Below are 24,285 nucleotides of genomic sequence, written 5' to 3'. Positions count from 1 at the left end.
GTTGTAAATATTACTCAAAGTAGGAGTAAAAAGCAGCCCTTTTAAAAGTACTCATGAGTAGTGAATACTGAGTATTATGCTGTTAAAAGTTGATACATTTACATGTAATTTGTTGATGTGTGTAAGCCTAACATTCTGTAGAAAAGCAAACGCATAAAACTTGTCTTCGATGTTCATCGTGCTCTGAATGAGCGTTATAACTGTAGTGTAGCGTGTAACTGCTTCATTCTGGAGGGTTAAAAAAAAAACAGACTCGTCTCTGGGAGTCGATTCTTGTCTTCAAGTCAATTCCAGCACAATGTCCATTGAGGAATAGAGGAATTGACTATTTTGGAGTCGACACTCTAATCCCTAAGCAACGGCACTCAATCTGGCTGTCAACAAAGCTGCTCATGCGGTTGCTTTCGCCAATTTCAGGTAAGTTTAGTCCTTAAAAGCACTCGAATATTACATACAGCTGTTCCCGACTCCTTTCTTACTGGTAATTGACATTTGTGTTGAATATTTATTTTATAGTGATGGTTAGAGTGTGTAAAAACTCTGTTAGTGCCTTGGCATAGTAATGGGCTTTTGTTTATAAAATTTTTAGCTTTTAATGACAATGTTTTGTTATCAATGTTTATTAGGAGGTCGTGTAGTAAATAGCCTAAAATATCTACTGTACTGTCAAACACGAATTGAAACCCCTTGTGGAAAAACAGCTTAAACCTGCCAACCAGTTTAGACAATTTTAAGCTGTTTTTTTCAGCAGGAACATTAGTACATACTTTCACTGTAACGTCAAACTAATACAGCTTTTAAAAAGTACTTTGTGATTTCAGGACTGACACAATTACCCTCACAACAGAATAGAAGAGATTTCTAAAAACCTGATGGGAACTAGCTGATCACAGAGATGGAGGAAACATGGGTAATACAAGAAAACTTATTAAACAAAAATGTTTGATTAGTGTGTTAAGGCGCATTGTTGGTGCGTTGCTATTTTGAGTAAAAAAAGTTTTAAAATTCGTAAAAAAATTCAATTTGGTATACGAAATGCATTTTTTCTGTTTGGAATAGAACACTCATTTGAGGGATGGTGGGTCTTTAGCACGACAAAGTCAGTTTGAGGGGGATGGTGGGTCTCTAGCACGACAAAGTCAGTTTGAGGGAATGGTGGGTCACTAGCACGACAAAAGTCAGTTTGAGGGGGATGGTGGGTCTCTAGCACGACAAAGTCAGTTTGAGGGGGATGGTGGGTCTCTAGCACGACAAAGTCAGTTTGAGGGGGATGGTGGGTCTCTAGCATGACAAAGTCAGTTTGAGGGGAAGGTGGGTCACTAGCACGACAAAGTCAATTTGAGGGGATGGTGGGTCTCTAGCACGACAAAGTCAGTTTGAGGGGGATGGTGGGTCTCTAGCATGACAAAGTCAGTTTGAGGGGATGGTGGGTCACTAGCACGACAAAGTCAGTTTGAGGGGGATGGTGGGTCTCTAGCATGACAAAGTCAGTTTGAGGGGATGGTGGGTCTCTAGCACGACAAAGTCAGTTTGAGGGGGATGGTGGGTCACTAGCACGACAAAGTCAATTTGAGGGGATGGTGCGTCTCTAGCACGACAAAGTCAGTTTGAGGGGGATGGTGGGTCTCTAGCATGACAAAGTCAGTTTGAGGGGATGGTGGGTCACTAGCACGACAAAGTCAATTTGAGGGGATGGTGCGTCACTAGCACGACAAAGTCAGTCTGAGGGGGATGGTGGGTCTTTGGAACAACCGCTGGCAAACTTATGGATGCGATCAACGGGGGAGTTGATTAGACCCAGGCCCAAGCCCACCATGACCTTCCCGAATAGAGACCACCTTTCTCAGCATGTCCCCCGCCTGGAGATGCATGCGCGACGCTGGGGTTCTCTGACCTGCCGTTAGGTTTTCGGTGAAGGTGAAAAAAACGGGACTTAAAATAATTTTGGCTTTAGCTGTTAAACGAAACAGGGGTCTAAGGGCAGGCCAGCAGCCCCCAGAGGCGCACCCGGGCAAGGCAGGTGCGCGCTATGACCCTTGTGCAGGCAAGGAACCAGGGTCCAAAGGTATCAAACGCTGCCAGGTAGGAGTGCCCGAGCTCGGGCAAGGCAGGTGTGTGCTATGACCCTTGTGCAGGCAAGGAACCAGGGGCAAAAGGCATCAAACGTAGCCCCAGGTAGGAGTGCCCGAGCCTGGGCAAGGCAGGTGCGCACTATGACCCTGGTGCAGGCGAAGAACCAGGGCCAAAAGGCATCAAACGCAGCCCCAGGTAGGAGTGCCTAAGCCCGGGCAAGGCAGGTGCGTGCTATGACCCTGGTGCAGGCGAGGAACCAGGGTCCAAAGGCATCAAACGCAGCCCCAGGTAGGAGTGCCCGAGCCCAGGCAAGACAGGTGCGTGCTGTGTGGCCCCTGTAGGGTTACCAGTGGCACCGTTTATGCATATGGCTTAAGCTCCGGCAGGAACTCGTTCTGTCTTTGGAACGGCAGGTGGAAACAATGCGCTTTTCGGTGGAGTTAATGAAACCCAGGCCCCAGCTCACCAAGCCATTGCTGAAATGAGCTTTCCCGGCATGTCCCGCGCCTGGAGATGCATGTGCAATGCTGAGTTTCTCTGACCTGCCGCTCTGTTTTTGGTGAAGGTGAAAAAAACGAGACTTGGAATAATTTTGGCTTTACCGGTTGAACAAACCAGGGGTCAAAGGGCAGGCCAGCAGCCCCAGGAGGCGTGTCCGTACCCGGGCAAGGCAGGTGCGCACGCGTCACGGAGTCAGGAGCCCATTGCTGAGCTGTCAAGCCGCGCACGAGCGCGACCGTTTCCCCTCAGGCTAGCCCGTGCGCGTTCTGGCGCCAAAGCCGGTTGGTTCACCAGCAGCACATCTGTCTTGCCCGTGCTCTATGGGAAAGTCAGTGTCCCCGCTGGCGATCAGGAGTCAAATCTAGAGGGTCTTTGGGGACCGGCGCTTGCTCCCGGAGAGTGGGGGGTCCCTGGGCAGAGCGTGTGACATGGGGCCTTGGAGGCCAGTGGCTCCAGCATTGGTCACCAGCGGCACCATTTATGCATCTGGAGTGAGAAAGTTCCAAAAGAGAAAACGTGCCAGCAGGTGCTCACAGGGGGCGTTGATTAGACCCAGGCCCAAGCCCACCAAGTCTTGTCCGACGAGAGACCACCCTTCCCGGGTTACCTGTCGGGACGTCCCGCGCCTGGAGATATTTGCCCGATGCCAAAATTCTCTGACCTGCCGTCAGGTTTTCAGGGAACGTGAGAAATCCCGGACTTAGTTTCTGACAGTCTTGCTGCTGAACCCCTCTGATACTGAGCGATAGGAGCTCGTGTGACGCCCCAGGGGTTAGGCCCCCACCCCGGCCCCCAAGCACCAATGGGTCAGCCTCTATGGGTGTGGTTGTTTCCTCCCTGTCCAGGGCATGCTTTCAGGGAGGCGTGGGGGTGTCCCTCCGCACACAACTTTCCCCCCTTCCCGCCTCTATCCGTGGGTGAGGACTCAGATGGCCCGTCTGGCTTTGACCCAGAGCATGTCTGCCGCTCAGCCCGCCAGCTCGCCCCCCTGGACACCCCCCTCCCCCTTGAGTCGTAACAAGAGAGGCATTGAACCAAATGGATCTCGTAGGCATCGGTTTCCACCCCGCGGGGGGGGTGTCTTTCCCCTTTAAGAGAAAGATCCATGACGCAAAAGTGGACGCCGGCTCCGCCCTCTTTTGAACCGCTGCATGTGGCGTGTGGGTCTCTTTCCCCTTCAGCCTTGGTCTTGCATGGTCATGTCCGAATGTGCGCTGTGCCTCAACGTCTACAGCCGCCTCTCGCCTCACCTTACAGCCAGTCCACAAGTTGACCTACTCGGATGAGAAGGGGCTATTACTCGCGCTTGTCGCGTGGACATGCGGAAGACCCCATGCCCGGCTGTCGCAGAATGCCAGCCCGCCTAGACAGGCACTTGAAGCGGCATGCAGAGTTCTCGGCCTCGGGCTGGATAGAGGCTATGGTAAGAGCCAATTGTCAGAAAGTGGCTCGGAATTTGCAATGGCTGCTGTCCACCCAGCCGGCGGTTCCCGTCATGTCTCAGCTAGCGTCGTCCTCCGAGGAGGAGCGGGACTCGGACGGCCTAGAGGCTAGCTGTCCTTTCGCCAACCCCGGCTGCAGGCGTACTACGAAGCACATACAGGCCCAGCTCACAGACCTCGGCAAGCAAGTGGACAAGATGAGGTCTACCCTGGTCCAATTCACGCACCTCTACCGGGAGTTGAGGAGGGGGGAAGAGAGGAGGAGGAAGAGGAGAACCAGGTCGCCTCCTGCACCATCGACACTAGGCCCCCAGGCGAGGAGCGGCCGGAGGTCCGACGCCCCCCGAGCCTTTGGAAGCCTTGAACCCGCAAGCCTACCCATTCCCGGACCACGTCCTCACACTGAGTTAAGTATTTTTATAGCACTTTGCTGTTGGGCTGGTGGGGTTATGTCGTCATTTCTGCTGACTCTTGGTTGTCCCCTTTCTGCAGACCTGCTTTTGGGGGAATTTGAAGGCTTCCAACTGGGCAGCGAGCCTACCGCCCGCCTACGGAACATTGTCACTTCCAAGCTGGGCAGTATCAAGACTTTGGCAAAAGGCACCACGGAGCCAGAGTACTTCCTTTTTCTCAATCAGCCAGCCCGAATCCGAGCTTGGCCTGCCCTGCTGGGCCGCACGCGGATGACCGAGCCAATGAGACAGCACTATCTAAAAAACCTAGCCCAGTTTCTAGACTACCTCTCAGAAACCCCGCCGGCCTCCTGCCGCCTCTCCAGCATGGCCCTGGTTCTGATTCGCAGGGAGGTCAGAGCTCTCATTTGCGGCAAACGCCGGCATTTCATCGTGTACAAGGTCAGAACCAAGCAGGCGAAGGAAAGCAGACTAATGTCTAAGGCCAGCCTGGTACGCTGTCCCCAGACCGCTGGAAGGAACATCCCTGCCCTCCTAAGTAAGTGATCTATCCGCCTGTCAGCATTTCCACCTTTTCGTTTCTCCGTTTCTGCTCCAAGGCACCAGCAGCTCTTGGTTAAATCAGCCACGTCAGCCAGCCCCCCCTTCCCCCCCAAATGGAATAAGAGGAGCGGGCTGACGTGGCTGGTTTAACTGGGTTACCAAAAGCGCTGCTGGTGACGATGTGCAGAAATTGGTGTTCTTATTTCCCCTTTGCTTTAGGCCACCAACAGCTTTTGGTTAAACCAGCCCACGTCAGTCTGAAGGGAGGGCAGACTCACGTGGCTGGTTTAGCTGGGTGAACCAAGAGCTGCTGGTGACCCGGAGCAGAATATGATTATTCCCGCCCCCTCCCTTTGCTTTAGGGCTCCAACGGCTCTTGTTAAACCATAGTTAAACCATTGGTGGTCTAATTTGTCTAACCTTACTGCCTTCATCAGATAGCCTGGAGTCCAACACAAACACTGTAGTATCAGGTTAACTACTGAGGTAGGAACCTTGTGTAGGTGTTTGTTGAAGGGGGAGCATTAAAGCCGTGGGTTTAATAGACATACTGTGTGGTCCTTCTGATGTGCCTCCTAGAAAGGTTATAGTGTACATATTAACCACTTAACATTGTGTCAGAAGCAAAAACATAATATTAACGGATGTCGAACAAATAAGAGACAACACAGTACGCAGGCTATTTGTTTCTCTCTGCCGTTTACTGAAAGCTCGGGGCTAATGCTAGCGAGCTCACGGACTGCAAAATGAATCAGTTTCAAGTTTCTCCACCAGAGAAGTTTATATTTAAAGCAGAAGACTTGACTAAATGTATTATACGCTTTAACAGATTCCGCATCACATCTGGATTGGAGACGCAAGCGGATAAAAATCAAGTAAATGCACTAATTTATACAATGGGGGAGCAGGCGGTGGATATATTGTTTTCCCTGCACCTCAGCCCAGTGGAAGCGAGTGAGTACGACACAGTTAAGACAAAGTTGGATGCTCACTTTGTAACACGCAGAAATGTGATCTTTGAGAGGGCAAAGTTTAACCTGAGGCAGCAAGAAACGGGCGAGTCGCCCAACAGCTTTCACACAGTGCTGCACTGCCTAGCGGAACAAACCGGGTACGGGGCTTTGCATGACGAAATAGTGAGAGACAGACTTGTGGTGGGTTTGAGAGATAAACGCTTGTCAGAACAGCTAAAACTCAATCCTAAACTGACTTTAGAGAAAGCAATTACCAGAGCTAGACAAAGCGAGCAGGTGAAGAAGCAACAAGAAATGCTAAAAATTAACTTTAAAGCTGATATCTCTAATGCTCAGCTTGACAGCGTGCACACAAGACAGCGAAACAGGGCACACGCTAAACAACTCAAGCCACAATACAAACACACAGAACAAAAACAACAGAAGGAAAGACAGGCACAATGCAGCAGATGTGGTGACTCAAGATGGCATAGCCAACAACAATGTCCAGCCAAAGATGTAATATGCAATAACTGCAGGAAAAAAGGACATTACGCCAGGGTGTAAAAAACCAAAAGAATGTGTGAAATGCATGTAGCTACAGTGATTGAGGACACTGGTGAGAAAGTTGCATTTTTGGGTTCACTATCAGCAGATGCTAATGACAGCCCATGGATGACAGACATGCATGTGGAGAATCTAAATGCACGCTTTAAAATTGACACTGGCGCAGACGTCACCGCTATATCAGAAATGCTGTATAACCAGGGCCAATTCAGTAGGCTGGAGAGGTCAACAAGGGTTCTGCTGGGACCAGGAGGGTCTCGTCTGAATGTGAAGGGCAAGTTCACCGCAACTCCCTGAAAAAAACAGTAAAAGTACTAAGGGAGAAATTTACGTTGTGGAGGGGCTGTGTACACCACTGCTAGGTGGGCTCGCTGCGGTGGCATTGCACTCAATGATAAGTGTGAGTTTTCTAAGAGCAGGATAAAGTTCCTGGGGCAGGTTACAGAGGCATCAGGTGTCAGCACTGATCCTGACAAAGTGAGCGCTGTAAAACCCATGCCAGCGCCAAGTAATGTTAGCTAGGTAAGGCGCTTCCAGGGAATGACAAACCACCTGGGGAAATTCCTGCCTCACTTAGCGGTGAGAACACGACCGCTCAGAGACCTGCTGATGAAGTCCAGTATGTGGGCCTGGGGGCCTCAAGAACAGCAGGACTTCGATAATATCAAAGATAAACTGACGACACCCCCAGGGCTTGCGTTGTATGATCCTTATGCTAAAACACTCATCTCCGCTGACTCTTCCCGTTCCTCTCCAGCGGCAAACAGACACAGAGTGGAAACCTGTGGTGTATACCTGGAGAGCCCTCAGCAGCACTGACCAGCGATACGCCCAGATTGAGAAGGAGACACTAGCATCAACATGGGCCTGTGAGAGGTTCGCAGAGTTCCTTGTTGGGAAGAGTTTTTTCATTGAAACGAACCACAAGCCCCTGATTCCTACTAGGCTCAAAAAGATTAGATGAACTTCCCCCACACATACAGCGCCTGCGCATGCGACTAATGCGGTTTGCCTACACCATATCGCATGTGGCTGGCAAGGACATCGCAACTGCAGATGTGCTGTCCCGAGCTCCTGTCAGTCATACTGCAGAAGGATTGCAGGAGGAGGAAATCAACCTCTCTGTTGACTCTGTGGTAGCGAGCCTCCCAGCTACAGAAAAGAGGCTAAGAGAAATTCAGAGACACCAGGACAATGACTCTACACTCCGTCACTTGAAGAAATTCTGTGTCGAAGGATGGCCAGATAATTTTTCTATTCTATTTCTATTCTAGCCATTTCTGCCATTCAAAGGTGAGCTCACAATCCAAGATGGTCTACCATTGTACGGCAGCAGAATAGTCATCCCAGTGTCACTCAGGGCTGACATCCTGTCCAAGTTGCATGAGGGCCATCTGGGAATAACAAAATGCTGAGAGTGGGCTAAGCATTCTGTATGGTGGCCAGGGCTCAGCATAGAGCTGACCAACATGATAGAGAAATGTGATGTGTGCAGCCATGAAAGAGTCAATTTCAAAGAAAAGATGATGTCTACTGAATTTCCGTCTAGACCATGGTCTACTGTAGGAGCGGATTTATTCCAGATAACAAACAATACCTAGTCATCGTGGACTATTTCTCCAGATATGTTGAAGTAGCCAAACTGACGTCTACTACATCTGAAGCTGTGATTGATCACATCAAGTCTATCTTCGCTCGTCATGTCAAACATGAAGTGGTCCTCTGAGACAATGGCCCACAGTTTGCATCTGAGATCTTTAGACAGTTCACAAGGGATTGGGGTTTTAGTCATGTGACATCCAGCCCCCATTTCCCACAGAGCAACGGGGAGGCAGAGCGTGCTGTGAGGACAATCAAATGTCTCCTCAAGAAATCCGGCGACCCTTATCTCGCTCTGATGGCATATCGTGCCGCTAACCTGGCGAATAGGTACAGTTCCACTGAACTTCTGATAGGGAGGAAAATAAGAATGACAGTTCCTGTCATTTCGTCCAAGCTCAACCCAGGGTGTGTAGACCTGGATAACCTGGAAAGGACAGAGAGGAGATACAGACAAAAACTGTGACAGTATTATAACCATAGACATAGAGCACGAAACATGCTGCACCTTCAGCCTGGTGATCATGTGTGGGTCAAAGATACAGTGGAAAGAGGCACGGTGGTGTCTACTGCCAGCACACCGAGGTCATACATCATTGAGACACCTGGGGGCACTATACGAAGGAACAGATACCATCTTTCACCGACCGCTGTGGCTCCAGGAGAACCTCCTAACTTAACTGAGCCAGCACCTGAGAGCATAGTTCTTAATGACACACACACTCCTGTCACACCCGGAGCACAGAGTGCAGCCAATCAGCAGTCTCCTGTGTGTAAAAGAAGTTTCCCAGCCCGAATAAGGAATCCTCCTTCTTTCTTTAAAAGACTTTGTTCGCTCCTAGGAATGGAATTCGAGTGAAGGGTTGTCGCCTCCAATTTATGTTGTTGACAGTGTTAACTAAAGCACATGTTCATGGTACTCTTAGCTAAATTGGAAAAAAATAAGAGCCATAAATGCGATTACAGGTGTTACTGATGTTGATTGTCATTTAGTTATGTTAGGAGTTATAACTTAAGTAAAATTAATCGGAAGAGCCTCCTGTTAAAGTTTAGAAACACTCTAAAGGTTATTTCTGTTTCTGCATCTGCACATAGTTTATCCTTTGCTTTGAAAGGGCGATGTAGTATCAGGTAAACTACTGAAGTAGGAACCTTGTGTAGGTTTTTTTGAAGGGGGGAGCATTAAAGCCGTGGGTTCAATAGACATACTGTGTGGTCCTTCTGTTGTGCCTCCTAGAAAGGTTATAGTGTACATATTAATGACTTAACAGACACTAGTGAGGATTTTTTTTTTGGGGTGTACACATTTAAACAGCTTATAGGAAGAGGAGTTTGAGCTCAAACTCCCTCTCATTGGAGCCCAAGTGGCTCTGCAGCGAGCAGTGTCTCAATCTGTTTGCTAACTGTTAACACACATTATTGCATTTAATGACTTTACATTGTTGAGCACTGAGCTATGTTTTAGTGAACTGAACATTGTATCAGTTGATGAAATAAAGTGATTTTCTGTAAGTTTAAGCATTTCTATAAAACTTCAGCATTTGTAACCGAAAAATCCTGGCCACCACACTGCAAGTTGTAGATAGTATATTTACCTACCTTGAAGTTAAAATTAACACTCCCTCAGAGTTAATATGGAAACCACTATAAAAGTGTTAAAAATAACACTTTTGAAAGTGTTAACATTATCAACACCAAGAGAGTGTTAATTAGAGAGTGTTAATTAGCAAACTCTTATTAATATAGATATATAGATTAATAATAATATATATTATTAATCTTATTAATAATAATAATATTATATAGATATAAAATATCTGTTAAATTTCTAAAAAAAAAATTCTGTGAATATGGAAGTTTTTTAGAACTGTATAAATGTACAGTCATTAAATGCAATAATGTTTTCATGTGTGATTGCAACTAGAAAACAGATTTTGACTGCATTAGTAACTACAGTTACCTTTAAAAAAAAAAAGATGCAGCATAACATCAAACACTCTCAGTTCATCTTGGACTTGAACACAGACGCTACTGTCCTTCACAATGGTGACACAAAAACCGTTTAGCTGTTTTTCTTTTTCCTTTTTTGATTTTACGAAAAAAATACCGGCAGCTGTGGTTGCCAGTAATTTACTGTTTTAAACATTTAAAATTCATAAATTCAGTTTACAGAATATTTTTGTTAAAAACAAATTCCACAGTCTGTTATTTTTATATTTTTTTATTAACTACCTTGGAGTTAAAATGAACACTCTCTCACTGTTTATATGGGAACCACTATAAAAGTGTTAAAAAAACACTTTTGAAAGTGTTAAATTTTTTAACACTCAGAGAGTGTTAATTAGCAAACTCTTATTGTGTAAAATATCTGTAAAATGTATGTTAAAATACTGGCAGCAGTGGTTGCCAGTAATCTGATGTTTTCAACATTTTACATTGGTAAATTCAGTTTCCAGAATATTTCTGTTAAAAATAGATTCCACAGTTTGTATTTTTCATCGAACACATTTAACTCCTTCAAACCCAGAGCAAAATCCTCACTAGTGTTGTCACTACAGAGGGTTGAACAATCAGAGAGTGATGAAGTTAATGAGACAATTAAGTGTCTAATTAAAGAAGGATTGAGAATTATTGATGAACAACTGTCAACAGCAGAATCACTGAAGGAAAGAAAAACACAAACTACAGCCAAAACCAAAATAAATTCAACTGAGAAAATAAACAGTAAATAAAATAATAATGGAAAAAAATTAAACAAATTACACAATAAAAAAAAAATCTTTAAAACAACTCATCACATTAAACAACTCATCATGGAGCTTCACTTATTACTGATCTTTGACTTTATTTTAAAAAAAACCAATACACAACAAAAACCAGCATGTCAGGATGCAGAAAATGTTGACAAGATGGATGTGGTCTTTTAGAGTCTGGATGATCATGTCTCAAACCTGAGCGGTAACCTGGCCTCTGTTCAAAATCAAAGCAAAAAATGTGTGAATTTATTTTTATTTAATCTATCCTAAATCATGTGTTAAGTGTTTTTTGGAACCTCCAGTTTCATTACATCCAAACCCAGAGTCAGCTCGGAAAATGGAAATCAGGACAAACATATGCTATCGGCCATTGAAAGAGTTTCAGATCAGAAAGCCACTCTCCCATAAACTGAGGGAAAGGTGCAGTTTGGATTTGAACCTAGCACCTGCTGTTCCCAAGACAGGTGCTCTGGCCAACTCAGTCTTAACACTAATAGAAAAAAACCTCTGGATACGATACTTCCAAACGCAGTTTCATCTAAGACAGTGGGAGCAGGGGAAGCAAAATTTACTGTGCTTTCTACTCAGTTACTTTGCACATGCATAAAGAGGCTCTTGTACAACAAATCCAAAAGGCTTGATCTCAGCAAGAGGTGGCAGTTACTTTTCCCCAAAACCACAGGTTGCCTTCGAGTCATTCCTCAAGCCCACTAGGCCCTACACTGTTTTCTAATCTCCCTTATTTAAAACACCTCAATTAAGTCATCGGCTTTGTTTTAGAGTACCCCTAGTATCTGAGCCTGCACTGCGATATGAAAGAAAGAAGCAAAACGGGATGGACAGATGCCTAAAATCTTGGAAACGCACCACACCTTAAGTCAGTGAAGAAAAAGAGCCAAGCTTGCGACTCTGGTGGGACTCGAACCCACAACCTTTGAATGGCTCAGCTCACAGCCTAGAAGTCCAATGCGCTATCCATTGCGCCACAGAGCCTGAGTGCTCTGCTGCTACTAGCACTGTTGCACAGAAAGCACTTTTTAGTACTCTCTGGCCCATAAAAGAACAGCTAACTGCAGACAAAGCACTGCTGGGATTCGAACCCAGGATCTCCTGTTTACTAGACAGGCACTTTGACAAACTAAGCCACAGCGCCAAACAACCTTGACAGAGGCTAATTGTTTAATTCGAAAAAAGAAAAAAAAAATAACAACGGTAGCGCTGCATGTGTGAATGTCAGGACTTGAAATACTAAAGTCCAATGCGCTACTTGCACGCCTACTTCCGCGTTCTTTTCAATAGGGCTCACTCAGTTCCGCTTTAGCAATCGCTATGTTCTACACCCGCTGTCTCCAGGACCTCCCACGGATTAACGTTATCGATGTGCATCGCATTTGCAGAACTATAACAGCTCCATCCAGCAAGCTGGAAAAAGGCTTTAAATTATACGCAGCCTCGTATATACACGGTTACGAAGGTAAGCAACATTTAATGTTAATCAATTTCATTGCTAACGTTAATTGTTGGCTAACTGTAAACAAACAGGAATGCATTAATTGTTTTCATCATGTGTTTGTGTTATTGTTATCAGTTTCAAATAAAGACAGGGTGTCAGGGGAAGTCTGCGTTAGAGCCTTGTGCTACAGATCAATGAGGAAAAATGAGGCACCACACAATTTAATAGTATGCTAGTGACATAGGGTTCACCGTTCTCCAAACCAGTTCAGGTGTTTTAGAGGTGAAGTTGTTTTTATATTCACACATTCGTTCATTTAGAAGTATCTATATTGTTTACCATTTTACTTTGAATATTCGATCGGAATTAGCATGCAAGTGTGACTTGAAAACAACATTAACACTGTTTATTTGACTGTGAACAATGGTGTACTTTGACATTTGTTTCTAATATGATTTAGCTATTTAGAGCTTGCAAATAATACTTTTATAAAATTATATTATTAAGGGGAAAATTCAAATGTGCAAATATAAAACCAATTTTACCACTATTCAGGTGTTCAAGTGTGTTCAAGTGTTCAAATGCCTTCATTTGTGTTCCGAATTGTTCATGTGTGTTCCGATGTTTTCATTTTCTTGAAGTATTACAAATAACAAGTAGGTTTTGCAGAAGAATCAGAATGTTGTCAGTCTGAATTTGGCTTCCATATTTAAGAAACCTAAATGGTTTTAGTATGTAAGTATTACATAAACCCAGAGCAGCCAAAGTGTTATCTGCACCTACAAAGCCACCTTGGTTATTGTTCTACTAAAATTAACATGCTTCTAACTTGTATTTTATTGGCAAGAAGTACAATTAATAATTATGTATATATATATACATTTTTTTAGGTTGGACTCAAGGATGCTTCACCTGTGGTGCTCACACACAGCAAGTGTTCATGTGTGGCAGGCACTGCTTTGTGCAATCATACTTTTGCCTTGCTGTTTCAAACTGCTCATTATTCCCAGCTTAATTTATCTGTTGTACCCCCTGTGCTTAGCTGCACTGAAAGAGAACAATCCTGGCATAAACCACGAACAATGGTAATTTAACCTTAGAAATGTAGGCTTATTTGTTAGACAGTATAATCACAATATGTGACATTGTTTGTGAAGTTTACACTAAAATCTCAATGTAATTTTGAGATTAGGAGCTTTAAAGTTTAGTTTCAACCATTTATTTGACCATGATTTCAATATTTGACATGACCTTATTCTGTTCATATTAAAGATATCATGGTTAAATTTTCTAAGAATGTTGTTTATGTTATGCAGGTTAATTTGATGTAGAAACTGAATTCTTTTAAAAGTACATTTAACATTTGTAGTTTGACATTTGTTATATGATTATTTACATTTGTTTGTCAGGGTGTGAAACCAGGCCCGATCAATGCCATGGTCATCACAAAGCCGTTCTGCACAAGGTGGAGTGAGGTAAAGTTCAACAACCACATTTTTTTTCAATGGTACAAGGATGCTGAGAACAAAGATATTTTGTTACATTTCATTGCAAGGCTTTATGCTGTTAAAGCATTTAAAATAATACATATAAAATAAAATAAAAATAAAAAAACTGAAATAGTAATTAAAGCAATGAGACCTGGCCTCTGTTCAAGATCAAAGCAAAAAATGTGTGAATTTATTTTATTTAATCTATTCTTAATCATGTGTAAATTGTTTTTTGGAACCTCCAGTTTCATTACATCCAAACCCAGAGTCAGCTCGGAAAATGGAAATCAGGACAAACATATGCTATCGGCCATTGAAAGAGTTTCAGATCAGAAAGCCACTCTCCCATAAACTGAGGGAAAGGTGCAGTTTGGATTTGAACCTAGCACCTGCTGTTCCCAAGACAGGTGCTCTGGCCAACTTAGTCTTAACACTAAAAGAAAAAACCTCTGGATACGATACTTCTAAACGCAGTTTCATCTAAGACAGTGTGGGGGGGAAGCTAAATTTACTATGCTTTCTACTCAGTTACTTTGCAGATGAATAAAGAGGCTCTTGTACGACAAATCCAAAAGGCTTGATCTCAACAATAGGTGGCAGTTATTTTTCCCCAAAACCACAGGTTGCCTTCGAGTCATTCCTCAAGCCCACTAGGCCCTACACCGTTTTCTAATCTCCCTTATTTAAAACAGCTCAATTAAGTCATCGGTTATTATTGTAGAGTACCCCTAGTATCTGAACCTGCAATGCGCAATGAAAGAAAGAAGCAAAACAGGATGGACAGATGCCTAAAATGTTAGTGTTACATATTGAGTAACATTATTTTTGACAATGCTAGTTTGTATTGTTCCTGTGTGTGTTTTCTCCATTATCTATCTCTTTCTCTCTCTCCACATGAGCGGAGATCAGGTGCAGCTGTGAGAGGGGCGGCGCCAGCTATAAAGCCACGCCATTGACGCTCCTCATCGAGTTCTCTTCCTATTTCCCCTCGCTATTGTGTGTGTGTCTGAGCAGTTCGTTCTGAGTTCTCTGTGCGGCAGTGATCTGTCTGAAACCTTTTTTTTTAAAGTAATCTGGTGAGATACTCTGTTAAATACGGTAATAGGAAGGTAACCTGCAGTAGCGGTGGCTGATTGTTTAATGCCTTTCTCCAACCCTGTTTCAAAGTCATCTGGTGAGATACTTAAATACGGTACTAGGACGGTATCATGTGTTAGCTGTGGCTAATATTTACCTTAAGGCTAAATGATCAAAGGGAAGGCCCATTTCTTTTGTACAGTTTTCTCCTGTTTTGTGGCTAGTTATGGAGGTTAGAATTGTATGCTTAATTTATGGAACTTTATTTTTTGGTATGGGTAAGAGGTTTAATATTAGGTAGCGTACCTTGTTTTGTTTGTTGTTTTGGCCTTTTTGTTCCCTAATTCTGATTTTGACCTTTTTGTTTAATTAATCTGATACCCCTTTTTGACAACTTGGCCTGTGTGTGTGTGTGCTTGGGGAGCAGGAACGGGGACTCCAGGTGACCACTTTTTATAGCGGTCATCCTTAAATTTATGTGCGTAGCGGGGTGCATCCGCTACGTAACAGTATCTTACCAATCTTGTTAATAATATTTACGTGATCAACGATAATAACATAACACAGTACTGAGTTAACTTTTAGCAAGGTAACAAGATCTACAGCTCGAGGCAATGACTTAGAAGCACATAAACAAGAACACAGTTCTTACAAAATGAGAACAAAGATTTATTGAGCTACACTACGATACATGAAACTAACTACGTAATAAGCAGACAACAAACAAACTCGCGCACACACAGAGGCAGTTCAGAGGATGTACAATGAGTTGACAACCATCCCAAATTAATTCTAATACTTTTAACAAGATCTAAGAATAACACCTGAGAAACCACAAAAGCAGAGATATGGCTTATCTTTAACTGTTTACGATCAATCTGCCCCAGATCAGCAAGAGACAACGTTTGTTTGTTACTTGTACTTTTGCTGAAGATGAATCTCCCTCGCCAGCTGGCCTTGGGGAAACACAGTGCTCCTGATTGGATGGTGGCTTCTGTGACGTCCTTGGAATTCCCTCGCTCGTGGGTGGGTAGTTCTGGGTTACTGAGGTGACGGACTGCTGAAAGTCGGTTTGCGGAAGTTCGTGCCGTTTCAAAGCGGTTTTCGTGCGGTTTGAAACCGTTCGTGCGGTTTCAAAGCGGTTTCTTTGTTGCAGGGTGTCTTTAAGTGACCTGGTCTGATCCATCCCTATGGCACTGTCTGCCAATGAGCAATTGCCATGAAGGGCGGGGCCACACCCCGTGCCGACGTAGAAAGGGTCAATCATTAACACACTGCATGTAGATTTCACGGGGAAGAACTCTTGCAAGATTGAAACTATCTTACATCAAATGTTACAAGATGAATACTGTTTGTACTACTAGTTTTTCATTTACACTAACAGATTGCAAATGTCACTAGCTTTCATTCAAGACCAGATCTCATACATTTCAGACACATACAGATCAATTTAATCTGCTTTAAGGGTTAAAACAACACATTGATTAACCTGGTTGGTTGAAATAACCACAGCATATGAGGAACATTATGGTGCATTATTCAAAGATACATCTGCCTTAGTTCTAACATTTTGAGAGATTTACTTTCATTTGTATGCATTAATGTTTCTAGAGATCTCTTCGTCTCTAAGAAATTGTGCATCTGACAGGATGCACAATTTCAATGTCATTCAAAACTCTTGTGAGGCGGTTCCTGCTGAAAATTCCGTAAAGCCCCTTTGTTTAGTTTAAATCATTTACTAATTTTGCTGAAGGGTACCTGGAACATCTGCAGCCAGAGTATTGGTCAGAATAACCCAAAATCAATTGGTGCTTTGTTATTGTGATGGTTTAAGCCCTTAAGCCAGTTCAATGACTGAGACAATTTGGAGATGCCCAAGATTTCAGATTCAACTCGTGTTGACCACTGCAATATGCCCATGAGTTCCTTCAATGTGTTTATTAAGGTGTGATGATTTGCTGAAACTCTCCCCACACTGAGTGCATGTGAATGGTTTCTCTCCAGTGTGGATCCTCATATGGTGGTTAAGGTTTGTTGAGCAGTAAAAACTCTTCCCACACTGAGTGCATGCGTATGGTTTCTCTCCAGTGTGGATCATCATGTGTAGATTAAGGTTGGATAATTGGCTGAAACTCTTCCCACACTGAGTGCATGTGAATGGTTTCTCTCCAGTGTGGATCCTCATGTGGTTATCAAAGTTTGTTGAGCAGTTAAAACTCTTCCCACACTGAGTGCATGCGTATGGTTTCTCTCCAGTGTGTATCCTCATGTGTTGATTAAGGTGTGATGATTGGTTGAAACTCTTCGCACACTGAATGCATGTGAATGGTTTCTTTCCAGTGTGGATCATCATGTGATAATTAAGGTGAGATGATTGGTTGAAACTCTTCCCACACTGAGTGCATGCGTATGGTTTCTCTCCAGTGTGGATCCTCATGTGTTGATTAAGGTGTGATGAGCAGTTAAAACTTTTCCCACAATGAGTGCATGTGAATGGTTTCTCTCCAGTGTGGATCATCATGTGTAGATTAAGGTGTGATGATTGGTTGAAACTCTTCGCACACTGAGTGCATGTGAATGGTTTCTCTCCAGTGTGGATCATCATGTGTTTATTAAGGTGTGATGATTGGTTGAAACTCTTCCCACACTGAGTGCAAGTGAATGGTTTCTCTCCAGTGTGGATCATCATGTGAATCTTAAGTTTGCTTTTGCTTGCCCAACTCTTTCCACACTGAGTGCAGGTGAAACGATTCTTGTCTGTCCTTTTTAAAATACCATCAGTCTGTAAATGAGTTTTTTCCACAATTTTGACATGATGTTCCTCCTCTTTACTATCCTCATTTTCTTCAATTAGGTCTGAAATAAATAAAACATTAAGTCATTAGTTTTCATTAAGTCTTAAAAACTCTCATCAAAAGCTGAAAAGTGAAAAGACACTGGAAACATTGGCTACACACACTGTAACTTTGATACACATTAAATGTAAAATTAATCAGATCATATTTTGTTTGGTCCATTAACGTGTACACATTTAAGCAGATTTAATTCAAGTCATCTTTATTTATCTATTGCTTTTACAATGTAAATTGTGTCAAAGCTGCTTAGCATAGAAGTTATAGTAAATTTAAACAGTGTCAGTCCAGTTTTCAGAGTTTTTCATAAAGGTCATTTTGGTCATATTGATAAGACAGAGATTTCTACGATTTGTAAAGTGGACAGGGAATACTTGTTTGTTGTGTGCCTGACTGGTAAATGTATCAGAAAAAAAGTTCTGGGGTAACAGCTGAATATTTGCCTCACAGATATGAGACATACCTGTACAGCATCTGCATAAAGGCTGGAATGTGCACCTTTCCTTTTTTGTGCTGTTGTGTTTTTGTGCATTTTCATCCATTCTGGGGTGATTTTGAGGCTTAATTTGGCCAAAACGTTCTCAGTGTTTCAGCAAATGGTCTGATATTTGGGGACATCTTATTTTGACATATTCTGGAAAAATGCTCCATTGGCCTCTATTATAATTTTTTTTATAGTGCAAATAAAATACAATAAATAATAACAACAACAACAACATGGAAATCACTCAAATAAGCATATAAATGAGAGTAATAAATTCATCAAGACACAATGAAGTCCCCATCAATGGGAAAATGCTTTACATTTTTTTTTAAAAACCTCAATACACTCTGGGCAAATTTACTCCCTTTTCATTATATTCATGGCTGTTTTTTCTCCATTGACCTCTATTATAAGAACTTTTTTTTATTGCAAAGCCATGACAGCACATATTCATGAATTTATGATTGTTGGTGTTCTTTGTGACGACATTGTTTAATTGGTCTCCACCCATGAGACGGCAAAAAGGAAATGGGTGAGAGAATAAAGGAGGAGGAGGAGAGTTGAAGAGGACAGCATTTTGTGGTGTGTAGAAGAAAGAGAAGTTGACTGTACTGTTGCTGTGTGGGGAAATGAGTAGAGAAGTCGGGTCGAGATGAGCAGTGTAAACTTACCGACTGGCTGTGAGAAACAAATAGCGGAAGTATGTATTGAAGCAACAGAGCAAAGACCGCTGTCTTGTTACTGAAGTGCACGTGACGTCGTTTGAATGTGTGCGTCACTAAAGACTTCAGTGCAGTGTGTCCTGAACAAAATCAACTTACCGATTTATCTTTCTCGCTGGCATGGAGTCAGCTGCCAACTCACCGGCTGGGTTCACCAACAACCTCAACCTTCACATCCACATTCGCCATTCCCCACTCATTTCCCTTGACCCCTCCGCTCCGTGGGTAAGAAGCAAAAGTTTTTGTTTTCTTTGCTCAAATTCTCATTTTGTTTCTCTTGTTTTGTTTTCTCCCCGTACTATTGTTATCATTATTATTTTCCCCGTTTTCAAATCTGACAAATCTGCTGGCCTGAAATCATTTGCATTTTTTTCTTTCATTTGAGTTATAAGTGCTGAGGGTTCTGCGTTTCATTGTTATATTGTTTGTTTTGTTGTTGATACTGCTGTTTGTGTGTGAAAAGTATTTTTTATTAATATTATTGACTAATACAAACTTTATTTAGACAATTACAGCAATTATCTGAGTTTTTTTTCTGGTTCTCATTGTTTGTTATTTTATTTATTTATTTTTTTTTTATTATTTGTAACTGGTGGTGAGAGCTAGCCGTGATATATTTTGTTTGAAATGTATTTTGACATATTCTGTCTGGCGCCCAAGATTAACTACTTAAAAACAAGTGACAAACATATTTGTTTAATATTTGTTTATTGTATTTTTTGGGGGGGATCACCATTCCCACATCACCATTACATTTCCCTGTTGGGAAGAGATTTGTGATTTTTAAAATTGATTATCAGTTTCAGTGCAAAAAAGTTTCTGCCTTATATATGGAGTATAGTGTGTGTGTGTGTGTGTGTGTGTGTGTGTGTGTGTGTGTGTGTGTGTGTGTGTGTATGTGAGAGAGAGAGAAAGAGAAAGAAGCTGGATTTATTGACCTTATTCTAAAATGCGGAAGTGCGCCTGTTTTCGCGATTGTTTTAGAACTTCCGATTCAGTCGCCTAAGGTAGAAATGACTAGGAATAATAAACGGCAGAAAATGGTCAAACTACTTGCTCAACAAGCAAATGTTTGCATGACTATACAGACCAAGTAGAATAATATAATAAGAAAATATCAGTTTGCAACATCAAACAGCGAAAATAGCAGTTTTTAATGTCTAAAAATGAATGTAAGTGAATGACCGGAAGTCTCGTGCCAAAAAGATTTAAATGAGTGCCCGCTCGTCGGCGAAGAATAAGGTGAATACTCTAGCCTGGCACCGCATCACACACCACCGCTGACTGCACGCTCACCTCGCGAAATGGATGAGGCCTTACTCGCCACGTTCGCCATTGTGATATTCTTTAAAATGACAGGGGGCGGTCAAAAGAAACCCACTGTAAAGTCAGACGGATAAACAGAGAAATAGAAAGTTTCCGAAACTACGTCATTTCATTAATATCGTTCAATGTTTTTAAACTAAAATAGATTTTTTGTTTATACAAATTATTTTAATGATATAAGGATTTCTATGACCATTCAAGATTTTTTTATCAAACTTTGGTGCATCACTTGCTTTTGTTCATATCTCGGACAGTTCTACCCATTATAATTTCTTAAAACATTCTTAAAACATTAATGACTGCAGAACATGTGTTGCTCTACAAATACATATTTTTATTATGGCAAGAATAAAAGCAACAACAACAACAAAAAAGTACACTTACTAAAAAATACATGTTTCTTTAGATTTTGCCCGCTCCACAATTCACAGATTACTGTCTGGCTAGATTCTCTCCTCTGCTTATGCTAAAAAGGCAATAATGGTCCAACATTTCTGACGATTAACACCAATAAAGCCTAGAAAAACAGGGCATCAGTATATTGTAAACTGATAGGTTCAAATATTCCCTGTGTGTTTTGTTTTTGTGAAGTTTCAGTGCACTTTATTGACGCATTTCATTAAAACAGTTTGCAAAGAGAGAAAAGAGAATTCTAGACATCTAATTGTTGTTGTTCTGAGATTGTATGTAGAGCGCTCTACAAACTTGTTATGAGTGTTGAAGCTGGCCTCTGCTGATGAAACTGCAAACTATCTACAGTAAACTTTCTTTTAATTGAATCTCTGACTCCTGCTCTTCTTCATCTGATAGACGGGTCATTTTTGGGTTAAAACTGTTGGTCCCCCTACAAAGTGTATTTATGCACGCACACAATAATCTGCTGTTTTACTCCACTGAACTCCATATAAAAGACAGAAACTTTTTTTGAACAGGCCCATCTAAAGGGTGAATGCAGCCAGCTGATGATCAACAGTAAAAATGACACATCTGACCTCTTCCCAACAAGGAAAACAGCAACAATCTAGAATGCATTATTATTTGGTGTCATGGCTTTACGGTTAAAAATGTGGTTATAATGGAAGTCAATGGGTCAAAAACAGCCAAGAACATAATGAAAGGGTATATAGATTGCGAGATTAATCGTATTATCATCATGATAACTATATTTTTGGCCCAAGATGATGAAAATGGGAGACTAATAATACATAAGACATGAGAACAAGTAACAGATGAAACTCATTCCTGTCTTTCAATGAGTGCTTATGTACATTTAGGAGAACTAGGCAGCACACTCAGGGCTGCAAGATGGATTAATTTAGTATTCTTCTTATTAAAATATATCTGAATGAGGATTAAATGACTGAGTTGGTCTTTGAGAATGAAAACTAACCTGTTTTTTCCTGCAGATCTTCCTGTTTGAGTGTGAATGTTTCTTCAATCTTCACATCTTCACTCTCCTCTTTAATAAACGCCATCTTTATAACAGTGTGGAGATCAGTCGCTTCAGCAGGAGTTTTTCTCTGTGTTTGGACACTTTATCCTGCTTAAAATGAACAAAACAATAAAAATGTTCCGTTTAAAATAAATAAAACAATGAACAGAAACAAAATAACTTCTCTTCAACACTTGCTTCAACAGTCTCTTTGTATGAAAGAAACTAACAAAAAGAAATCAGGCAAGTCAGAGCAAGAAACAAAAGCTACAAATGACCTGATTAAAACTAGTACTCCATTTCTTATAGTGATGTATACTTAGAATGGAATGACATTATACTATTTAATAAAGTAAACCTTCATTAAAACACTTATTACACACTGTTACATCCCTGTAACTTTATTTGAGTATGTTCTTAATTGTTGTTTGTTTTATTTACTTTATTGTCTGCTTACAGCAACGTGTAGCATTTTTTTGCCCAAGACAAATTTTCTCTCGGTGACAAAAAGTGTATCCTATCTTTATTCAAACAATAGACCTCATTACTGTGAGTTAAATAGTACTGTGTTGTATAAAGGGTTAAAAAAATATTATCAACAGCAGGTACATAATTTAGCACTGAATAAAAAAACAAACTTTAATCAATCGCTTTATATAAGTGTAAACGCTTTAAAACAAACCTTTCTCCAGTTGAATCACAGCGCGGGAGCGGCGCAGGCTTATGACGTCACAATCCACGCCAAAATAAAAGTCTTTTTAACATTTTTTTTTGCACTTAAGTTACTTTTAGTCATGACTTATTATTTATAGTTTTTCTCTGCGTTTGGACTATTTATCCTGTTAAAAATTAACAAAGCAATAAAAATGTCGTGTTTAAAATAAATAAAACTTTGAACAGAAACAAAATAACTCCTCTTCAAAAGTTTATTTATATGAGAGTAATTAACAAAAATAAATCCGGTAAGTCCGAGCAAGAAACAATAGCCACAACTGAGCTGATTAAAATTAGTACTGCATTTTTTATATATAGTAATGTATACTTAGATTGAAGTGAAATTATTTTATTTAAAAAAAATTAAACATTCATTAAGACTCTTAATACACTCACGTTGTTCCACAGTCCTCTTTACTTTGAGTAAAATAGTATTACGTTGTATAAAGGGATAAATAATATTGTCAACAGCAGGTACATCATTAGTATTGGATGAAAAACCTGAAACTTTAATCATACGCTTTGTGTAAAAGCTTTTAAACAAACCTTTCTCCAGTTGATTCACTTTTTTTTTGTCATAAGAAAAAATATCTTAAATCACATACAAATACAAATAATACTATTAGACAGAAAGGGAAAAAAATATTAATATAATTAAAGTATTAATAATAATAATAATGCTAAAATTACTAAATGAAACAAACAAAATTAAACAAATGAATGAAATTACAATGACACTTAAACAAATCACCATAAGGAAAGCAACTAAAATCAAGAATCTTCTTTAAATACATCTACATAATATTTCAGGAATCTTAGATTGTTTTATTGTTGATAAGATGAAGTGATTTTAGGAGAGTGTTAAATTCTATTCTAAAATGAGCAAATGATGAGTAATTATTTGTGAATTTCTGTTTGTGAATGAAAAATTTGCCATATAAGATAAAAAATGTATGATGTGTTCCAGGGATTTAGCTTTTTGGGTTATTATAATAACAATAATGTCTTTTAGATTAAAGCAATTCACAGCATTGGCAAAAGCAGATATAATCAAATTTAGGAGTGACCAAAATTGCTTGGATATTGGACAATCAAAAAACATATGTACAAGTGTCTCCTCTGCTTGTTCGCAGAAAGAACAGGGGCTGTCGATGTCAAAAAAAAATTGGAAATACTAGAATTTTACAGGGTAGATTTTTCTGTACAATTTTAAAGTGTATTTCTTTTGCCTTGTTGGAAATGCAATATTTCCCAGGTAAAAGCCAGGTTCTAGTCTATATTCTCAATCAAAGACCTCCAGTAACACTTTCCTCTAAAATAAATTTTCCTTTTAAATTAAAAATTTGACACACAAAGCTATTGTTTCATTTCTTATCTAACAGACTAACACCTTCTAAAAGCAAATGAAAATGAATATTCACTGAGCTCCTCGAGTTAAATCTACATTAACACAATTTTGTTTAATTTATATAATCCAACTAGACTAAGTGTTTAAAGCAAAAAATCCCAGCATTCTAAAATGTATAACAAATAATCTGATGGGTGTTTTGAGCTGAAACTTTACAGACACATTCAACAAAGTACTATTTTACTCACAGTAATGACGACTATTGAACAATGTGTGTGTAATAAGTGTCTTACTGAAGCTTTATTTATTAAACAGTATAATGTCATTCCATTCTAAGTTTACATCACTATATATAAGAAATGGAGTGCTAGTTTTAATCAGCTAATTTGTGGTTATAGTTTCTTGCTCAGACTTATCTGATTTCTTTTTGTTAATTACTCTCATAAGAAGAAGATAAGTTACTTTCTTTCTGTTCATTGTTTTATTCATTCTACATTTTTATTGCTTTGTTAATTTTTAACAGGATAAAGTGTCCAAACG

General features: G+C 40.9%; 1 protein-coding gene and 1 non-coding gene across 4 annotated transcripts; both read right to left on the bottom strand.

The window, feature by feature from the left end:
• Positions 1-11,751: 11,751 nt before the first annotated feature.
• Positions 11,752-11,840, bottom strand: trnar-ucu (transfer RNA arginine (anticodon UCU)). Its single transcript is given in 2 exon segments — positions 11,752-11,787; positions 11,804-11,840. It is a non-coding gene; the product is annotated as a tRNA-Arg (tRNA).
• A 3,675-nt stretch (positions 11,841-15,515) lies between these two features.
• Positions 15,516-22,416, bottom strand: LOC110439562 (uncharacterized). 3 transcript variants are annotated; one of them, XM_088650634.1, is made up of 3 exons: positions 22,366-22,416; positions 21,642-21,794; positions 15,516-17,723 (listed from the first exon to the last, which is right to left on the bottom strand). In XM_088650634.1, exons 2-3 carry the CDS (start codon positions 21,724-21,726, stop codon positions 16,756-16,758), a joined length of 1,053 nt encoding a protein of 350 aa, XP_088506760.1. In that variant the 5' UTR covers positions 21,727-21,794; positions 22,366-22,416; the 3' UTR covers positions 15,516-16,755. The 3 variants fall into 3 exon arrangements, with proteins under 3 accessions (XP_088506760.1, XP_087105306.2, XP_088506761.1); XM_087249180.2 differs by having other exon boundaries at positions 21,642-21,791; XM_088650635.1 differs by lacking the exon at positions 22,366-22,416 and having other exon boundaries at positions 21,642-21,797.
• Positions 22,417-24,285: the final 1,869 nt, after the last annotated feature.

Source organism: Danio rerio, chromosome 4 (genome assembly GCF_052040795.2).
Source record: "Danio rerio strain M-AB ecotype USA chromosome 4, GRCz13ab, whole genome shotgun sequence".
Taxonomy (NCBI): Eukaryota; Metazoa; Chordata; class Actinopteri; order Cypriniformes; family Danionidae; genus Danio; species Danio rerio.
Note: the sequence above shows the minus strand (reverse complement) of the source record. Positions and strands in the feature narration are given on the sequence as shown.

What these genes read in the sequence shown, in the direction of transcription:
- LOC110439562 (XM_088650634.1), bottom strand. Translation starts at nt 21,726, where the DNA reads ATGGCGTTTATTAAAGAGGAGAGTGAAGATGTGAAGATTGAAGAAACA. An exon ending in AGATCTGCAGGAAAAAACAG is followed by an intron (nt 17,724 to 21,641) that starts GTTAGTTTTCAT and finishes TATTTATTTCAG; the next exon opens with ACCTAATTGAAGAAAATGAG.